The sequence below is a fragment of the Lynx rufus genome, unplaced genomic scaffold (genome assembly GCF_022079265.1).
Source record: "Lynx rufus isolate CCGP_SWC_20201006 ecotype Redwood Valley unplaced genomic scaffold, mLynRuf1.p SCAF_30, whole genome shotgun sequence".
NCBI lineage: Eukaryota > Metazoa > Chordata > Mammalia > Carnivora > Felidae > Lynx > Lynx rufus.
The window spans coordinates 1,340,697-1,357,382 of record NW_025814846.1 but is presented as its reverse complement, the minus strand read 5'-3'; the positions used below and the strand labels follow the sequence as shown (position 1 = coordinate 1,357,382).

The window sequence follows — 16,686 nt, the reverse complement described above, 5'->3', positions numbered from 1 at the left end:
GAGATAGAGGGGGACACAGAATCTGAAGCAGGCTCCAGGCCCTGAGTTGTCAGCACAGAGCCCAGGGAGGGGCTCGAAACCACGAGATGTGAGATCATGACCTGAGCTGAAGTTGGATGCTTAACCAACTGAGCCACCCAGGTGCCCCAAAACATGTCTCTTTTTTAAATGTTTATTTATTTGAGAGAGAGAGAGAGCAGGGGAGTGCAGAGAGAGAGTGGGGGACACAGAATCTGAAGCAGTGTCCAGGCCCTGAGCCGTCAGCACAGAGCCCAACGCGGGATTTGAACTCATGTACTGCGAGATCATGACCTGAGCCGAAGTCGGATGCCTAACTGACTGAGCCACCCAGGAGCCCCAAGAAAAGCATGTCTTTAACTATATATGGTGACAGGGGTGCCTGGGTACCTCAATCGGTTGGGCATCCGACTTTGGCTCAGGTCATGATCTTGAGGTTCGTGAGTTCGAGACCCGTGTCAAGCTCTGTGCTGACAGCTTGGAGCCTGGAGCCTGCTTTGGATTCTGTGTCCTCCTCTCTCTCTATTCCTCCCCCGCTCACACTCTCTCTTTCTCAAAAATAAATAAAGATTTAAAAACAATTTTTAAAAAACTATATATGGTGACAGATGTTAACTATCCTTATTGTGGTGGTCATTTCTCAGTATATGCAAATATCAAATCATTATCTTGTATACCTGCGACTAATATAATGTTATATGTCCATTACACCTCAATAAAAGGTATGTATCATATGATGACAATTGTATTTTACAAATATATATGTGTATTTTTTTCACTGAAAAATGAATGTAAGGTTTCACACCTGTTAGTAAAGGTTATCTTTGGGTGGTGGTATTACAGACTTATAATTTTCATTCTTATGATTTTGCATGTGTCTTTTCCAGTTTTTCCACAAAGAACATGTGTTACTTGTGTATTCAGCAAACATGAAAACTAATATGACAGGGAAAAAAACAAAGGAGAAGAAAGTTTCAAGGTGGGAATAGTCAACTGAACGAAATGCGTCAGAGTCAGTAAGACTTGTCTGAGGGGTGTCCATGGACTTAGCAACAAAATGATTGTGGTGAAGACTATTTCAATGGTGTAGGGACTGGGGGCAGAAGACAGATGGGAGTGAAAATGAACAGCGAACGGGAGATGATGAAGTGGAGACAGCAAGTATAGAAGTGTCTTTCAAAAAACTTGGTTAAGAAAGCAAAGAGATAGGACAAAAGCCCAGTTTAAGATGCCATCCAGTTTGATGGGGCGCCTGGATGGCTCAGTCAGTTGAGCATCCGAATGTTGATTTTGGCTCAGGTCATGATTCCGAGGTCATGGGATGGAGCCCTGCGCTGGGGAACTCTGTGCTGAGCATGGAACTTGCTTAGGATTCTCTCTCTCTCCCTCTGCCCCTCTCCCCAGCTTGCACATTCTCTCTCTATATATAATATATTAATATATATTAAATATATAATATATATATTAATGTAATAATATATATATAATATATACATACCATCCAGTTTGAGAATGCTGCACTGGGAGCTTGGACTGCCCTGAAGAGAGGTAGGTTGTGAAGGCCTTTTGACATTCATATTTGCAGGGTAAGTGGTACAGTGTAGTATGGAATTGGGAGCAGCGGCCAGCTCAGGGAATCAACATCAGAAATTGCTCTTCAAGTCTCAGAGGCAAACGTAGCATCACTAAGACTGAGTGAAACACTCCAATGCTACCTACATGGCTACATAATTTAGAAAGCTGGTGAATTTTTGGAAAAGAGCCCCCCCCCAAAAAAAGCTTGTGATAAGTCTGAAATAATTGTGGAGGTTCTTGTGACTCATGTGATAACAGTCACGGCTTCTTTATCAAGGTGTGTAGCTCAGTTCTATAGACAGTATTGTTCTCTAGGAATAATGCCAAGCCTCAGTGCATTCTACGGCTCAACCCAGCCCCAGCTCCGTGAGGTGAGACATCAGCGGTGAGAAAGAGCAGTTTGTGTTTATTGTAAAGCAGCAGCTCAGATTCAGAAATCAATAACTGCTTGACATTCTGAAAAGCACCCTCGTGCTGGCAAATCCAACGCCACTGAGCACCGATTTCCTGGGAGGCAATGACGTAGCTCAATCATCCTTGTCTTTCGTAGGAACAAAAACAGCCAAAATGGAGGCCTGTTCAAAGGATCTGAAACTCTTCCTTTACATCTGAAGCACATCCGTGCAAATTATAGAATCCCTATTCTGGATGCGTCTGCTTTTGAAGCAGAGGGAAGAGAATCCTGGGGACACCCAACTAGAAGAGGGTTTCCCTGGAGGAGGCCCAGGGCAGCAAAGCCATGCAGGAGAACCATAATCTTTAAACAAAAGGCAAGATGAGGATGGACATAGAAGACAAAATCTTTGCTTGGGAAGCTTGGGACCAGGATTGTCCTGTTCAGGTGCAAGGAACAGGTAAAGGAAAGTAGGTTAGTTAGAATGAAGGCTATAATGGGGCGTCTGGGTGGCTCAGTCGGTTGAGCATCCGACTTCAGCTCAGGTCATGATCTCACACTCCGTGAGTTCGAGCCCCACATCGGACTCTGTGCTGACAGCTCAGAGCCTGAGGCCTGCTTCTGATTCTGTGTCTCCCTCTCTCTCTCCCCCTCCCCTGCTCATGCTCTGTCTCTCTCTGTCTCAAAAATAAATAAAAACATTTAAAAAAAAAAAGAATGAAGGCTGTAAAAGATGACGATGTATTAAAGCTTACTCTCCTTTTTTTTTTTTTTTGAGACAGAGAGAGAGGAGGGGAGAAGGGCAGAGGGGGAGAGAGAGAGAGAGAGAGAGAATCCCTAAGAGCATGGAGCTCAATCCCATAACCCTGGAATCATGACCTGAGCCAAAATCAAGAGTTGTATGCTCAACCAACTGAGCCACCCAGGTGTCCCCCAAAACTTACCCTTTTGTATGGTGCTCAGAAGCTGTTGCAGGGACTGCTTTGGCAGCCTAAAGAAGGTATACAGGAGGAGCGCCTGGGTGGCTCAGTTGGTTCAGCGTCCAACTTGGGTTCAGGTCATGGTCTCCCAGTTCGTGGGTTCGAGCCCCACGGTTCATTGGGCTCTGTGCTGACAGCTCGGAGGCCAGATTCTGCTTCACATTCTGTGTCTTCCTCTCTCTCTGTCCCTCCCCCACTCATGCTCTCTCTCTCTCTTTCAAAAATAAATAAACATTAAAAAATTTTTAAATAAAATAAATTTTTTAAAAAATTTAAAAAAGAAGGTATACAGGACTAGATCCTGTCTTCCCTTTGAGACACACACACGCACACACACACACTGAATTGACTGAGGCTGGAGCTGAGTTGGCTCCATGGAAGGCACAAAGCATCACGGATGGGAGTTAGTGTTGAACTCAAGCTCTTATTGATGCCCCCCGGCCTGCAGTTGTCTCCCTGGACCAGGTGCTGTAATTCACACTGGTGGGGCTGTCCAGGAATCCCTGTAACACACGTTCTGGCTCCCTCTCTGCCCCAGACTGAGTGGATGTTCTTGGGCAGGGAGGTGGGACAGCTTCAGGCAGAAGGCAGTGGAGTTAATGGTTTCACAGATCTGAATGAGCCTACAAATCAGTCCTCTAATTTGTAGCAGGGTTGGTGGGGGCAGGTAGGGTAGGAACAAAACCTACCTGGCCAGCTCACCGCATCTCCTATGAGCAGTGCTTATCAGCAGAAGCCTGGGCCTTCAGGGTGTCGTCAGTAGCCTGGCACTTCCTTAGCTATTGACCTCGTAGTGCTGGGTGGTTCAGGGAAGTAGTAAGAATAGAGGTTGTGATCTCTGAGGCAGGGGGCAGATTCTAGATGAGGCATTCGTGGTGCTATTGTTGGCAAACTTGGCTGAGGTCCAAGGACGGAAGGGCCAAGGAGTCCAAAGAGTAAACAGAAAGGGTGAATACCAGGGCTTCTATTTGGGGCCCATTTACATGTTCCTATTGGGTCATTAGTTTGAGGGGGTGGGTGATAGACCAGTAGAGTCTTATTTGGAAGACCTGAAAATGGTTCCTATGAGAAAACAAAATCTCTTGCATATACAATATAATTTCAATGATGGGTATGTGCATATAAAGAAAGAAAACTGGGTTGAGGTGCCTGGGTGGCTCGGTCAGTTCAACGTCCAGCTCTTGATTTCAGCAGAGGTCATGATCTGATGGTTCGTGAGTGTGAGCCCCTCATCAAGCTCTGCACTGACAGTGTGGAGCCTGCTTGGTATTCTCTCTCTCTCTCTCTCTCTCTCTCTCTCTCTTTCTCTCTGCCCCTCCCACACGTGCTCTCTCTCTCTCAAAATAAATAAATAAACTTAAAAAATAAAGAAAAAGAAAAGTAGAAGGAAAGTACTAAACTACTAACAGCTTAATGGGCATGCTATCAGCCCATCAAGTTGACTCCCCAAACTTGGATAAGCAGAAGGAGCTAAATTCTTCTGTGTCCTTTTCACTTCACCCTTCAAACTTGACACTTGGCCCTATTTTTCTGGCTGTGACCTGGACTTCTCTCTGATTCTTCACCCCTACCACGCTACCTCTAGTCCCCTTGGGTAAAAATCCAGGACTGGATTTAACCTGGGAACTTGCTACCCCTACAGAACTCTCTAGGTCCTACATTGCACACTCTATCCCCAAGAGCAGAAAGATCAGGAAATGGGCATGAAGATGTATTGGCTGAAACAAGCAACATTAAGATGGGAGACCAAGGGGCGCCTGGGTGGCTCAGTCAGTTAAGCATCTGACTCTTGATTTTGGCTTAGGTCATGATCTCACGAATGTGAGATAGAGCCCTATGTTAGGCTCTGTGCTGAGCATGGAGCCTGCTTAAGATTCTCCCTCTCCCTCTGCCCCTCTCCCCTGTTTGTGTGTGCTCTCTCTCTCTTTCTCGTAAAGAAAAAAAAAAAAAAGACAGGAGACCAAAAGTTCCAATTTTCCATTTCACTTTCTTCACTTGGCTGCCTAGTCTAATGAAAGGATGTGGAACTTTCTGAGATCTTTGGCAAGCACACCCTCTGTTGGTGCACTGATCAGATATCGGCGAACCATAGTACCATTCTTCAAACCCCAGGAATCAGGGTCTTCATAAAACACAAAAACAGAAGCAAAATGAATTCCAAATTGCAGGGAGTGGATATGATGTTGCTTAAGGCTCTATTTCCAGGAAATCTATTAGCTCCAACAAGCACCACCTCACCTTTAGGCTTTACTGTTGGTGGAATGAGTGTGTTGTCCTATGTGAAGCTGGCTTCAGGGTATTTCATATGATTAGTTTTTCGGTGGGGGGAGGGTCTGAAACAACTTTGCTTTTGTTCCCCCCTCCAAACTGTCCTTATATCAAAAGGGATACTCCTGTCAAGTGAATTGGTGCACTATCTGGGTATAGGTCTTCAGAGGTCCCCTTGAAACAATATTGATAACTCCCTCTAGTTGACCTCTTTTAGGATATGAATCCCTGGGGGCACAGACCCATTCCTATAATTATGTGTCTTTTTGAAAAGGATTTGTGAAAAACAATACCAATTATGAGTACAGGACCACTTCCATCTTTCCCTAGCAGCCCTTACTGGAAACAGTTTGCATAACCCTCCACAGCCTGAGCTGTAGGGGTGGGGACTTGTGAAATATTTTGCAAATGTTCAGGGTTAGCCATTTCCTTAATCCTATGGACCCTTTTAGGAAGAGTTTTTTGCCTGTGTGTCTTAAGCAACATTTATATTGGAAGTTGTCCCCTTTGATTTCTGAGCCATACAGCAATGCTGTCTCATTGATCAAAGCCATACGAAATACCACATTTTGTTTGGTAATGAGGCCCAGGGATTGGCTAGATGATGGACTCCACATGCGAGGCAGGCGTGCTGCATGCTATGTGAGGAAGCCTCACGATTGCTGTGCTGAGGCAACCACACTTCTCCGTGATGTAATGATCAGAGCTCCCACCAGCCTGCGGATTCTGCTGAGGAGGTCCGAAGCCCTGAACTTGGACGATGTGGCTGGTGAGATGTGCTCTTCAATCGTGTGATCGGTTTCCTCCATCTACTGTCCCGGTCCTTGGTGGAATGAGAATGGGGAAAGCCCTTGTTTGGGCTGATGTCTGAGCCATGCCGGAGGCAGCAGGCTGATGTTTAGGGCCTCTTTTGTGTTTCAACACCGAAAGAAGATCTCCCTGAGTGACTCTGCGGAAATAAATAGGCTGATGTAAAATTTTAAAATATTCTCCCCAAACACCCATTGTAAGAAGAAACTGTGTTCAGGATTCAAGGCAGAAGCTGATTTTAGCTGCTTCCCAGGAGCAAATAGATTTACATTGCTCACTCTAGTACACTTTTCCTCCTCTCCTCTCCTCATTTTCCTCTCCTCTTCCCCCGCCCATGCTGCCCATGCCAGTCCCTTCTCTCTCCTTGCCTTTCCTCTCTCTTTTGCTCTCCTGCAGCAGCAGGATCCTATCCAGAAGATGTGTTCAAGTAGCAGTAAATAGGAAGAGGACAAGTCAATTCTAGCAACAATTTTTTTTAATGTTTATTTATTTCTGAGACAGAGACAGAGCATGAGTGGGGGAGGGGCAGAGAGAGAGGGAGACACAGACTCTGAAGCAGGCTCCAGGCTCTGAGCTGCCAGCACAGAGCCCGACACGGGGCTCGAACTCATAGACCATGAGATCATGACCTGAGCTGAAGCTGGACGCTCAACTGACTGAGCCACCCAGGTGCCCCAACAATTTTTTAATACAGCTATAAACTATTCAGAGGCACCTGGGTGGCTCAGTCAGTTGAACGTTTGACTTCAGCCAAGGTCAGGATCTCATGGTTTGTGGGTTCGAGCCCCACGTCAGGCTCTGTGCTGACAGCTTGAAACCTGGAGCCTACTTCAGATTCTGTGTCTCCCTCTCTCTCTGCCCCTCCCCTACTCTCTCTATGTCTCTCAAAGACAAATTTTTAAAAAACACTTAAAAATAAAATAAATAAAATAAAATAAGTAAACTATTCAAATAGATTTCCAGAAGCCTAGAACTACATGCTGAACTACACTGGCCCCAGAGAAACCCTGCCAGAACTCCAAGGAATGGTGAGTACACACTGATATTGGCCCGTAGTTTCCCTTCGTAGGAGCTCTCTCTCTTCTGGTCAAACAGGTCTGCCCACCATTCCCTAAACACATCTCACTGCTTGCTGTCACCAGGAATGCCTGGACTCTCCATCTCCTTTATGACCCAAGTTCAACTCTGCCTCTTCCATGAAACCTATCGTTTTCTCCTACATTGGAACACCTTCGGGCACCTCATATCTACATATGACATTTAGGACATACTGCATTGTTATAGGTACTCATCTCTCCTGCTAGCTGAGAACTTTCTAGCATCAGGAACTGGTCCTCACTCTGATTCTCAATGGGACCTGTAGAACTCATCAAGCTGTGTGAGGTAGTTAGTGGTTGAGATGAACAAGTTCTGGAGCTACACCGCCTGAGTTCAAATCCAGCTCTGTTACTAACTGGATGACCTCAGTTATGTTACTTAACGTCAGTGTACCTCAATCCCCTGTAACATGGGAATGTTAGTAATGCCTAGTGCACAGGGCTATTTTGAGGATCAAACAAAGCAATACTTGCAGAGTACTTTGAACGCTGCCTTTCACACATTATGTACTCAAGAAGTGCTACTCCTCTCCATCCACTCAGCACCACTGTAGACTCATTCAGCAGGAGCTGCCAGGTGCCGAAGAATGGCAGTCAGCCTCACCCCCATGGTGTGTAGCTCAGTTTTGCCTTATACCAAGTTTGCCAGACACTCACTAAAGGAATTCCCTACTTGACTTTAACTGTCCTTCCTACTCTGATCCCCTTAGCTGACTGATCTTATCTTCCACAGCCACCCTACGAAGCCTTGCCTCCTTTCTGTCCCCAGACGTGCCCTACTCATTCCTTCTCATTCCTTCCACTGTGCCTTTACTCACACTCCTCCTCCCTGCAATGCTAATCTTGCCCTTCCCCTTTCAAACTCCCACACGTCCTTTATTTTTGTGCTCAAGCCTCACCTCCTCTAGAAAGCCTTCCCCGATTCCTTCAGTCGACTCTCATCTTCTTCCTCTTCAAACTTCCTCAGCAGTGAAAGTCAGAACCACATAACTGAACATACATGGATAGTTTTCACGGTGACTTCTTGAGTCTTGGTCTTGTCTCCTCAGGAAGTTGATAACTTCCTTAAAAACAGCTGGGACATGGGGCGCCTGGGTGGTTCAGTCGGTTGAGCGTCTGACTTTGGCTCGGGTCATGATCTCACTGTGAGTTCGAGCCCTGCATGGGGCTTGTTGCTGTCAGCGAGAAGCCCACTTCTGATCCTCTGTCCCCCTCTCTCTCTGCTCCTCTCTCTCTCTCTCTCTCAAAACTAAATTTTAAAACACATTGAAAAAACAGCTGGGATGTTTTCCCCTTTTCTGCCACCTACCCCTTCCTTACTTTTCTCAGGCTGAGTGCACAATAGGTGTCCAGTAAAGATTTATTGGTTGGTGTATCCATGTGCCTGGGTTTGCCCAAGGGAAGCTGAGGTTCTGGCACTCTTTCTGGCAGTGAGCTCAGGCTATGTTGAGGAGCAGAAGCCAGGGAGCCGGTTTCTGTTGACCTTACCCATTTCTGCGCAGCCTCTCAGGACACAAAATTAGCAGGGTCTTCAGGTAAATCGTCTTTCAAACTGTACTGACCATTCAGTTAATGGTTGACACTCTCTGTTTACTTTAATGATTGCCAAGATCTGTTCTGCACATGATATACTTTGCAGTTCAATTGCCTTGGCCCTGAGGGTAAAAGGCAATGTTTGAAGAGGTGTTTGGGTTCTAGAATGGGTTTGGAAATCCTTTGGTCCACCTCCAGCCACTCATGACACAGACAATAAGCAAAAGGTGAAAGAACACCATGGTACTGCCATACGGAGGAAGCACCACCATCCCCCATCTTGACCTCAAGGGGTCAGTAAGCACTGCCCATGTCTTTTTTTCTCCCTATGGTCATATCATTTCAGAAGCTGGGATCTGTAAGGGATGGAAGGGATGGTACCCAGTGCAGGAGCCCTCCTTGCAACTTACCCACACACTGGTCTACATATGGCTGGGGGATGGGGGAAGCCTGAGGGCTGTTGATGAGCCTAGGTCGCATTTAGTCTCCCGGATAGACTAAACATGGACACCTGGGTGACAATGATGCCTCTTTCCCCTTGGGATAGGGCAGTAACTCCAGGCTATGTGATCTGTCTCGCCAAACCCATTGGGAGCTCAGGGGATCAATCTTATTTAATGATTGTGTGCGTGAGGAGGCGGGGCTGGTTAATGTTTGTCTGGTTCCTCTTGGGCTGTGGGCCATAATCTGGCTCTGCCCCTGGGCTCTTTGTCCCTCCCCTGGACTGGGCTGACAGTATCTAGTAGCACAGTGCAGACACGCCTGCAGACATTCCCTAGGAAAGGACAGCAGCAGCCAGGTGAGGAAGCTGGGGACTGGGGGAGGTGGGGCTGGGGAGGGAGAGCTGGTGTGGCACAGGAGGGCAGAAATGGGGGCTGGGGAGAGGCTCGGGCTTTGCCTTCTCTTGGCCTCAGCACTAAGCCACTTAGACCCCTTCTGTGCTTCCCTCTGGGCAGAGTGAGGCCCTTCCTGCCAGGTTCCAGGCTTGCTTAGCCTCTCTCTCTAAGTTTCAACTCTTATCCTCTTTCCAAGCTCAGAGCTGCTTCTCCTGTCCCCCTTTATTCCCAGCCATGGATTTCATTCATCCTCACAGGGAGGGCTGAATTCCCAGGAAGACTTGAGGGGTCCCCTCGGTGCGAGGTGGCCAAGTTCGTCTCTTGAAGATGTTTCGTGCCACAGAGGGTTAGGGTTCGGTGGGACCATTGGGCACTGCCAGGTGCTATTTTCCTTCCCTGATTAGAAGGTACACCAGGCGTGCAACCAACCTGGGGTTGCGCTTGGGTGAATACAGTGCACTTAGCAGGTGCAGAGGTACAGCCAGCAGGGCTGGGATACAGGGGCATGGGATTCCATTTTCTTGAGGGGGTAGGCAGACTCAAGCTGAGCTTGAGTAACTGATGATTTGGAGATCTAAAGGAGGGGTGGCTTCCCAGCTGTTTGAAAGTTGTTCCAGCTGTTGGGAATGGCATGGCAGTATGCACAGACTTAGAAAAGGAGGAGAGGAGAGGAGAATACAGACAAGAGGGGCGTGAGTGGAGAGACTTATGGATGAGGATGCCACAGAGCAATGGGGAAGGGACCCACACTTTGGTGAGGGGTCACCATGAGTCCCAGGTTGAGCTCCAGCACTTGCTTACCAGCTGTGTGATAATTTACTCAGTTTCTTTGAGCCTCCTTTGGTCCATCTGTGAACTGCAGACAGCAAGCCACAGCTCACAGGCTTGTTATGAGGATGAGAGTTAATGAACATACAGCTTCTAGAGCACCATAGGCATTCCATAAATGGTGGCTGTTATAATAAGCCCAAGTGGAGAGCAACAGGAAGTCAGATAGTTGACTGAGGAGTAAGAGGGTGTAGTCCACACAGTGAGTAAGGGAGCTGACATTAACAGTTCTATGAAAAGACAATGGCAGAGAGAGAAGGAGAAAACTGGAATGAGCTGGAGTGGCCTTGACCCAAGTGTGGCCACACAATACATATGGCAGGGCGGAGAAGACAGGGAAGTGACGGGTGCTGTGGGGCCACAGGGTGGAGGCAGGGGAGAGAAACAGAAGAGGGAGAAGGCTACAGAGGTCTGGCCTAAACCACACCAAACTGATGAAGGCAGCCTGAGATTCAGAAAGAATTCCCAAAGAAAGCCCCTTGTCCTTTCCCAGCCACAGACTGCTTGTGAACTGGGGGAGGAAGTGTGGAGTCTGGGGCTGAATATAACCTCCTCCAGTCCAGCCAGGGCCCTCCTCCAGAACAAAAAAAAAAACAAAAAAAAAACACACCAGGATTTCCTGTAGTTGGAAAGAGGGACAGGGAAGAAGTGGGGGCAGAAAGAGAGAGAGACACACTCGATGAACGTGTGTGCTGTGCACACTTGCATGTGCGTGTGTGCGCGCATGCCCATGCATGCAAACACATGTGGGAAGGAGTGAAAGTTTTGAGTTATGGGCCTGGTCTCAGTCAGAATGCTGGCCATCAAAGGCGGTGCGATGTACAAAGGCTTTGAGGTCAGGAGAAAATAAATTTGAAACTTGACTCTACCATTGAGCAGAGCTGCCTTTGAGGCAAGTTGTTTAACCTCTCTGAACCTCAACTTCCTTGTCTGAAAAATGGGGATAATATTACAGGACTGTTGTAGGGACTGAGTGTGATCTCCTGATTTTGAACTGTGCTCGAATGCCTGGGCAAATCTGAATCCGAGGACAAGGCCAGGGCCTGACATAGCCGGAGAAGTCTTGTCCAGTTAAACATGAGAGCAAAACATGCCTGGAGCCACACAGAGCTTATCAATACCTGGACTTTAACCCAAAGTCACAAAAACGGTTTGGATTTCAAAACCGGGTCACTCCCTTGGATGTTTTAAAATGAAACCCTTGAGATAAGGGATAAGCTCTCCATCCAAAAGGGAGAGCAAAATTGAGATCCCAGTGCCCACACAAGGGTGCTTAGGGGCCCCCAAATGGAGCTCCTGGTTATGCCCCAGAGAGTGCAAGAAGAGGAGAGGTGGAGAGCTACAAGAACCTAGAAACCCAGGAGAGGCCAGGCTGACTGAGGAGCAGAGAGGAGAGAACAGCTGGCATTTGCTTTGGAGTTGGAGGAGGCAGCTCAAGAAAGGTAAGGAAGGGAAAACAGAACAGATCAGGAGGCAGTGGAAAGCCCTGGGAAGGCAGGAGAGGAAAAGAGTTCCCAGCTGGTAGGAAAAGGAAGGAGCTACAGGAAAATAAAAGCCAGACCCATTTTTAATCCCCCTGGTTCTAAAAACACTCACAGAAAGAAAAATTATAGGGGTGCCCAGCTGGCTCAAACAGTAGGGCACATGACTCTAGATCTCAGGGTCATGAGTTCCAGCCCCACGTTGGGCGTGGAGCTTACTTAAAATTAAAAAAAATAATAATAATAAAAAGAAAGAAAAATTATAATTCTAGCCAAGGTAGTAGAACTTATGGGAAAAGTATGGGCTCTGGAGTTAGCTTGGCCTGGCTCAAAATCCGAGTTCTGTCACATAATAACTGCATGGACCCATGTGACCCTTGGACAAATCCCTTCACCTTTCCTTACCTCAGTTTCCTCATGTGTGACATGAAGATTAAAAAGAATACCTACCTCACAGAGTTGTAGTGAGGTTTATATAAGGTAGTTCACATGCAAGGCCTGGTGTAACAGGTGCTCAGTAAATGGTTATTCTTTTTTTTTTTTTTTGAGAGAGAGAGAGAGAGAGAGAGAGCGCATGAGCAGGGGAAAGGGGCAGAGGAAGAAAGAAAGAGAATCTGAAGCACACCCAGTGTGGAGCCTGACATGGGGCTCGATCCCCTGACCCTGGGATCATGACCTGAGCCAAAATCAAGCTCAACTGACTAAGCCACCCAGGCGCCCCAGTAAATGGTTATTCTTAAGAATGACCACCTGTTGGGGTGCCTGGATGACTCTGTCGGTTAAGCATCTGACTTCGGCTCAGGTCATGATCTCACGGTTTGTGAGTTCGAGCCCGTGTTGGGGCCTGTTTCAGGTTCTGTGTCTCCCTCCCTCCCTCTCTCTGCCCCTCCCCCACTTGTGCTCTGTCTCTCAAAAATAAATAAATGTTAAAAAAATTTTTTTTCAAGAATGACCACCTGTTTGTGAACCTACTGTGTCTCACCAGATGAAGCATTTCTTTACTAACGCATTTTTTTAAAGTTAAATGAAAAAAAAGACAACCTTGTTCAGAGAAGTAATCTCTGTCCCATGGACCATCCCTCCATCCCCTAGTTTCTTTCACCACCTTCCCCAACTTTTCTGTGGCTAATATCTTCCCGCCTCCTTCCTACAACAGAGAAGAGCACCTAGACCTGGATGCAGGCCTTCTGTCACAACCACTGCCCCTGCATTCGGGGGCAGGAAACCCCCTGCATCTCCTACAGATCCAGGCCTGTGTGCTCTCTTCTCACATCCAGTTCCCTGCTCCCAGCATGATCTACTTTCAACTTAATGGCAGAAGTGCTGGTAGGAGGTACAGGGAGGCCTTCTTTGCCTGCCTAAAGCCTAGAGGGGAATTTCTTCCCTAGAGCAACTGGCAAGCTCAGGAAACCAGGAGTTTACAATGTACACTTGATGTTGGGGTAGGACAGCCACGGAACAGTGTGTTCTATCTCAGGACAGATACTACAGGTCAACATCAGCCTTGGGAAGAAAAAGGGGATAATGGGTCTGGCAGACCACCCACTCTCTCAAAACAACATTGCTTTCTCTTTCTGATAAGATGCTTACTTCCCTTGATTATCAGCTATGAAAAACTGGAGCTGAGCTGAAAACCTTTTGAAGGTTGCTTCATTGATCCTCACAATAACCCTGGGTATTAACCCTATTTATAGATGAGCAAGCAGGCTCAGAGAAGTTCAGTAAGTAGCCCACAGTGGTATTAGGCGAAGAACCAGGATTCAAACCCAAAGGTGTATGACTCCTACCTATTCCATCTTCTAACCTTCTGTTTGCTTGGTTAACTTTTGCTTTCTCCCTCTGGTTTGTACTCACCATGTGCCAACCTGTCCACCAGGGGCTCCTTTCCCGGAAGCTCCAGGAGGGATGGTCAGGGTTTGCTCCATGACACTGGACTTGGAAAGTACTCACAGGTCAACAGCTTCCACTCTTCTCGTGATCTTATGGGTCACATTAGTCCTTGCTTTTGTTGTCGTTCTTTTTAAAAAAATTTTTTTTAATGGTTATTTATTTTTGAGAGAGAGACACAACACAAGCAGGGGAAGGGCAGAGAGAGAGAGACACACACACAGAACCTGAAGCAGGCTCCAGGCTCCAAGCTGTCAGCATAGCATAGAGCCTGAAGTGGACGTGGGGCTCAAACTCACAAACCATAAGATCATGACGTGAGCTGAAGTCAGATGCTTAACAGACTGAGCCACCCAGGTACCCCTGTTGTCGTTCTTTAAAAAGAAAGAAAGAAAGAAAGAAAGAAAGAAAGAAAGAAAGAAAGAAAGAAAAGTTTATTTATTTTGAGAGAGAGAGAGAGAGAGAGAGAGAGAAAGGGAGAGAGTGAGCAAGTGGGGAGAGAGAATCCCAAGCAGGCTCCACACTGTCAATGCAGAACCCAATGCAGGGCTCAAACTCATGAACCATAAGATCATGACCTGAGCTGAAGTCAACTGAGTCACCCGGTGCCCCTGTTGTCATTCTTAATGGCTGGCTTTTGCTTTTGCCAACACCATCTATAAAAGCATAAAGAGTATACCGTGGAAAGAGCCTAAACTTCCTCTTCAGATACTGTTGTGTTTCATTCTATTCTAACACTTCTTAGCTGTGTGACCTTGAGTAAGTTACTTAACTCATCTGAGCTTCAGCTTCCTCATCTGGAAAGACTGGGGGAAAGTCCTTAGAGGTTTGCCCAGTGGGTCCAAAGAGAGCACGTATGGGGGAGAGAAAGCTTAACACAGTCCCTGGCTTGAGAAATATGAGCTCCCTTTCCCCCTCAAGAGCTAAGAGAGCTCACCCATACCCTGGAGGGGATCTCAACCTAGGACAAATCTTGCTGACCCTCGGTTTCTACTAGAGTCACAGGGGAGGGCCTCAGCCTAGAGCCTCCTGGTCCCCTTGGGTCCCCTCTTACATGCACCTGTCTTTGTTCCATCTCTTCCCACCCCCCGCCGTAGCCATTCTTCTGGTGGGGCTGTGGGGCGGGTGCGGCGATGGACCGGGCGGGCACAGAACAGGTGGGTGCAGGCTGGGTGTCCGGCGCTGGGACACAAGTGCTCTGTGTGTAGGGTGGGCGGAAGTCAGGGCGTTTGATCTGAATTCTAAAGGGCGTTGTTCAGAGCCCCACAAAGGTCCCATTGTGCAGACACTGGGTATAAAGCAGCATATGACTCCCCAGCACCGGGCGGCGATGAATTGGGACGCAGGCGCGGACCCAGGGACCACTCCCCCTGCACAGACATGAGACCATAGGGGACCTGTCTGGGTGGCCTCAGGGATAGGCGCTCCCCAAGGTAACGGGCTTTGTTGGGTTTGCCCCAGGTCCAGAGCTAAGGAGCTAGGGGGTGGGGAGCTAAAGAGGATGGCTGATGACAGAACAAGATGGGCCTGGCGAAGAAAGGGGCTGGATAAGAAAGAATGTTGGATGAAAGCGAAGAAGGGAGATGGGGCTCAGGGAGGTTAAGTCAAGTGAGGAGGAGGAGGAGGAAGGGGAGGAGGAGGAGGGGGAGTAGAGGCTGGCAAGGGACATGGGGTGATGAGGAAAGCGATGACCATCCTTGTTCCCTTCCTGTCACTGGCTCTTGGAAGGGGTGACAGGGTGGGGGGTGTGTGTCAGGCAGTGTGATGGTGCCCAGCTTTTCTGCCCCAGCTTTCTGCCAGCTTGCTCTGTGGCTCCTGTTTTGCAGGTGTGAATGAGGCAGGATGAACTGGACAGGTTTGTACACCTTGCTCAGTGGCGTGAACCGGCATTCGACTGCCATTGGTCGGGTATGGCTCTCGGTCATCTTCATCTTCAGGATCATGGTGCTGGTGGTGGCTGCAGAGAGTGTGTGGGGTGATGAGAAGTCCTCCTTCATCTGCAACACCCTTCAGCCCGGCTGCAACAGCGTCTGCTACGACCACTTTTTCCCCATCTCCCATGTGCGGCTGTGGTCTCTGCAGCTGATCCTGGTCTCCACCCCGGCTCTTCTCGTAGCCATGCACGTGGCTCACCAGCAGCACATAGAAAAGAAAATGCTGCGACTCGAGGGTCACGGGGACCCCCTCCACCTGGAGGAGGTGAAGAGGCACAAGGTCCACATCTCAGGGACACTGTGGTGGACCTATGTCATCAGCGTGGTCTTCCGGCTGCTGTTCGAGGCCGCCTTCATGTATGTCTTTTATCTGCTCTACCCGGGCTACGCCATGGTGCGGCTTGTCAAGTGTGAGGCCTACCCCTGCCCCAACACTGTGGACTGCTTCGTGTCCCGCCCCACTGAGAAAACCGTCTTCACTGTCTTTATGCTGGCCGCCTCTGGCATCTGCATCATCCTCAACGTGGCCGAGGTGGTGTACCTCATCATCCGGGCCTGCGCCCGCCGAGCCCAGCGCCGCTCCAATCCACCCTCCCGCAAGGGCTCAGGCTTCGGCCACCGCCTGTCACCTGAGTACAAGCAGAACGAGATCAACAAGCTGCTGAGTGAGCAGGACGGCTCCCTGAAAGACATACTGCGCCGCAGCCCGGGCACCGGGGCTGGGCTGGCTGAGAAGAGCGACCGCTGCTCGGCCTGCTGATGCCACGCACCAGGCAACCGCCCATCCCGCCCCCCCAACCCTGCCCTGAGCCTACCCCTCCTTCTCCCCTGCCGGCGTGCAGGCCTCTACCTGCTAGGGACTGCTCCATCAACATCTTCCTGCCCTGCCATCTCCTTTCCTCCCAGGGCCTTCCGTCTGAGGGGCCGAACAGGCTGGGAGCTGGAGGCCACCCACGGCCAGTGCTCAAAGTTGTGGGGGTGTGGGCAGCTCTTCTTGTCCGTCCCCCTTTTCCCTTCCCTCTCCCTCTCCCTGGGGCCGCTGGGG

General features: G+C 48.7%; 1 protein-coding gene across 1 annotated transcript; it reads left to right on the top strand.

Annotated features, from left to right (window-relative positions):
- Window positions 1–15,549: 15,549 nt before the first annotated feature.
- GJB1 (gap junction protein beta 1) lies at window positions 15,550–16,401 on the top strand. The gene has a single exon (XM_047092609.1). The coding sequence runs from the start codon at window positions 15,550–15,552 to the stop codon at window positions 16,399–16,401; it is 852 nt and encodes a 283-aa protein (XP_046948565.1).
- Window positions 16,402–16,686: the final 285 nt, after the last annotated feature.

Bases quoted from the DNA above. Each gene is read 5' to 3' on its own strand.
- GJB1 (XM_047092609.1), top strand. From the start codon at position 15,550: ATGAACTGGACAGGTTTGTACACCTTGCTCAGTGGCGTGAACCGGCAT.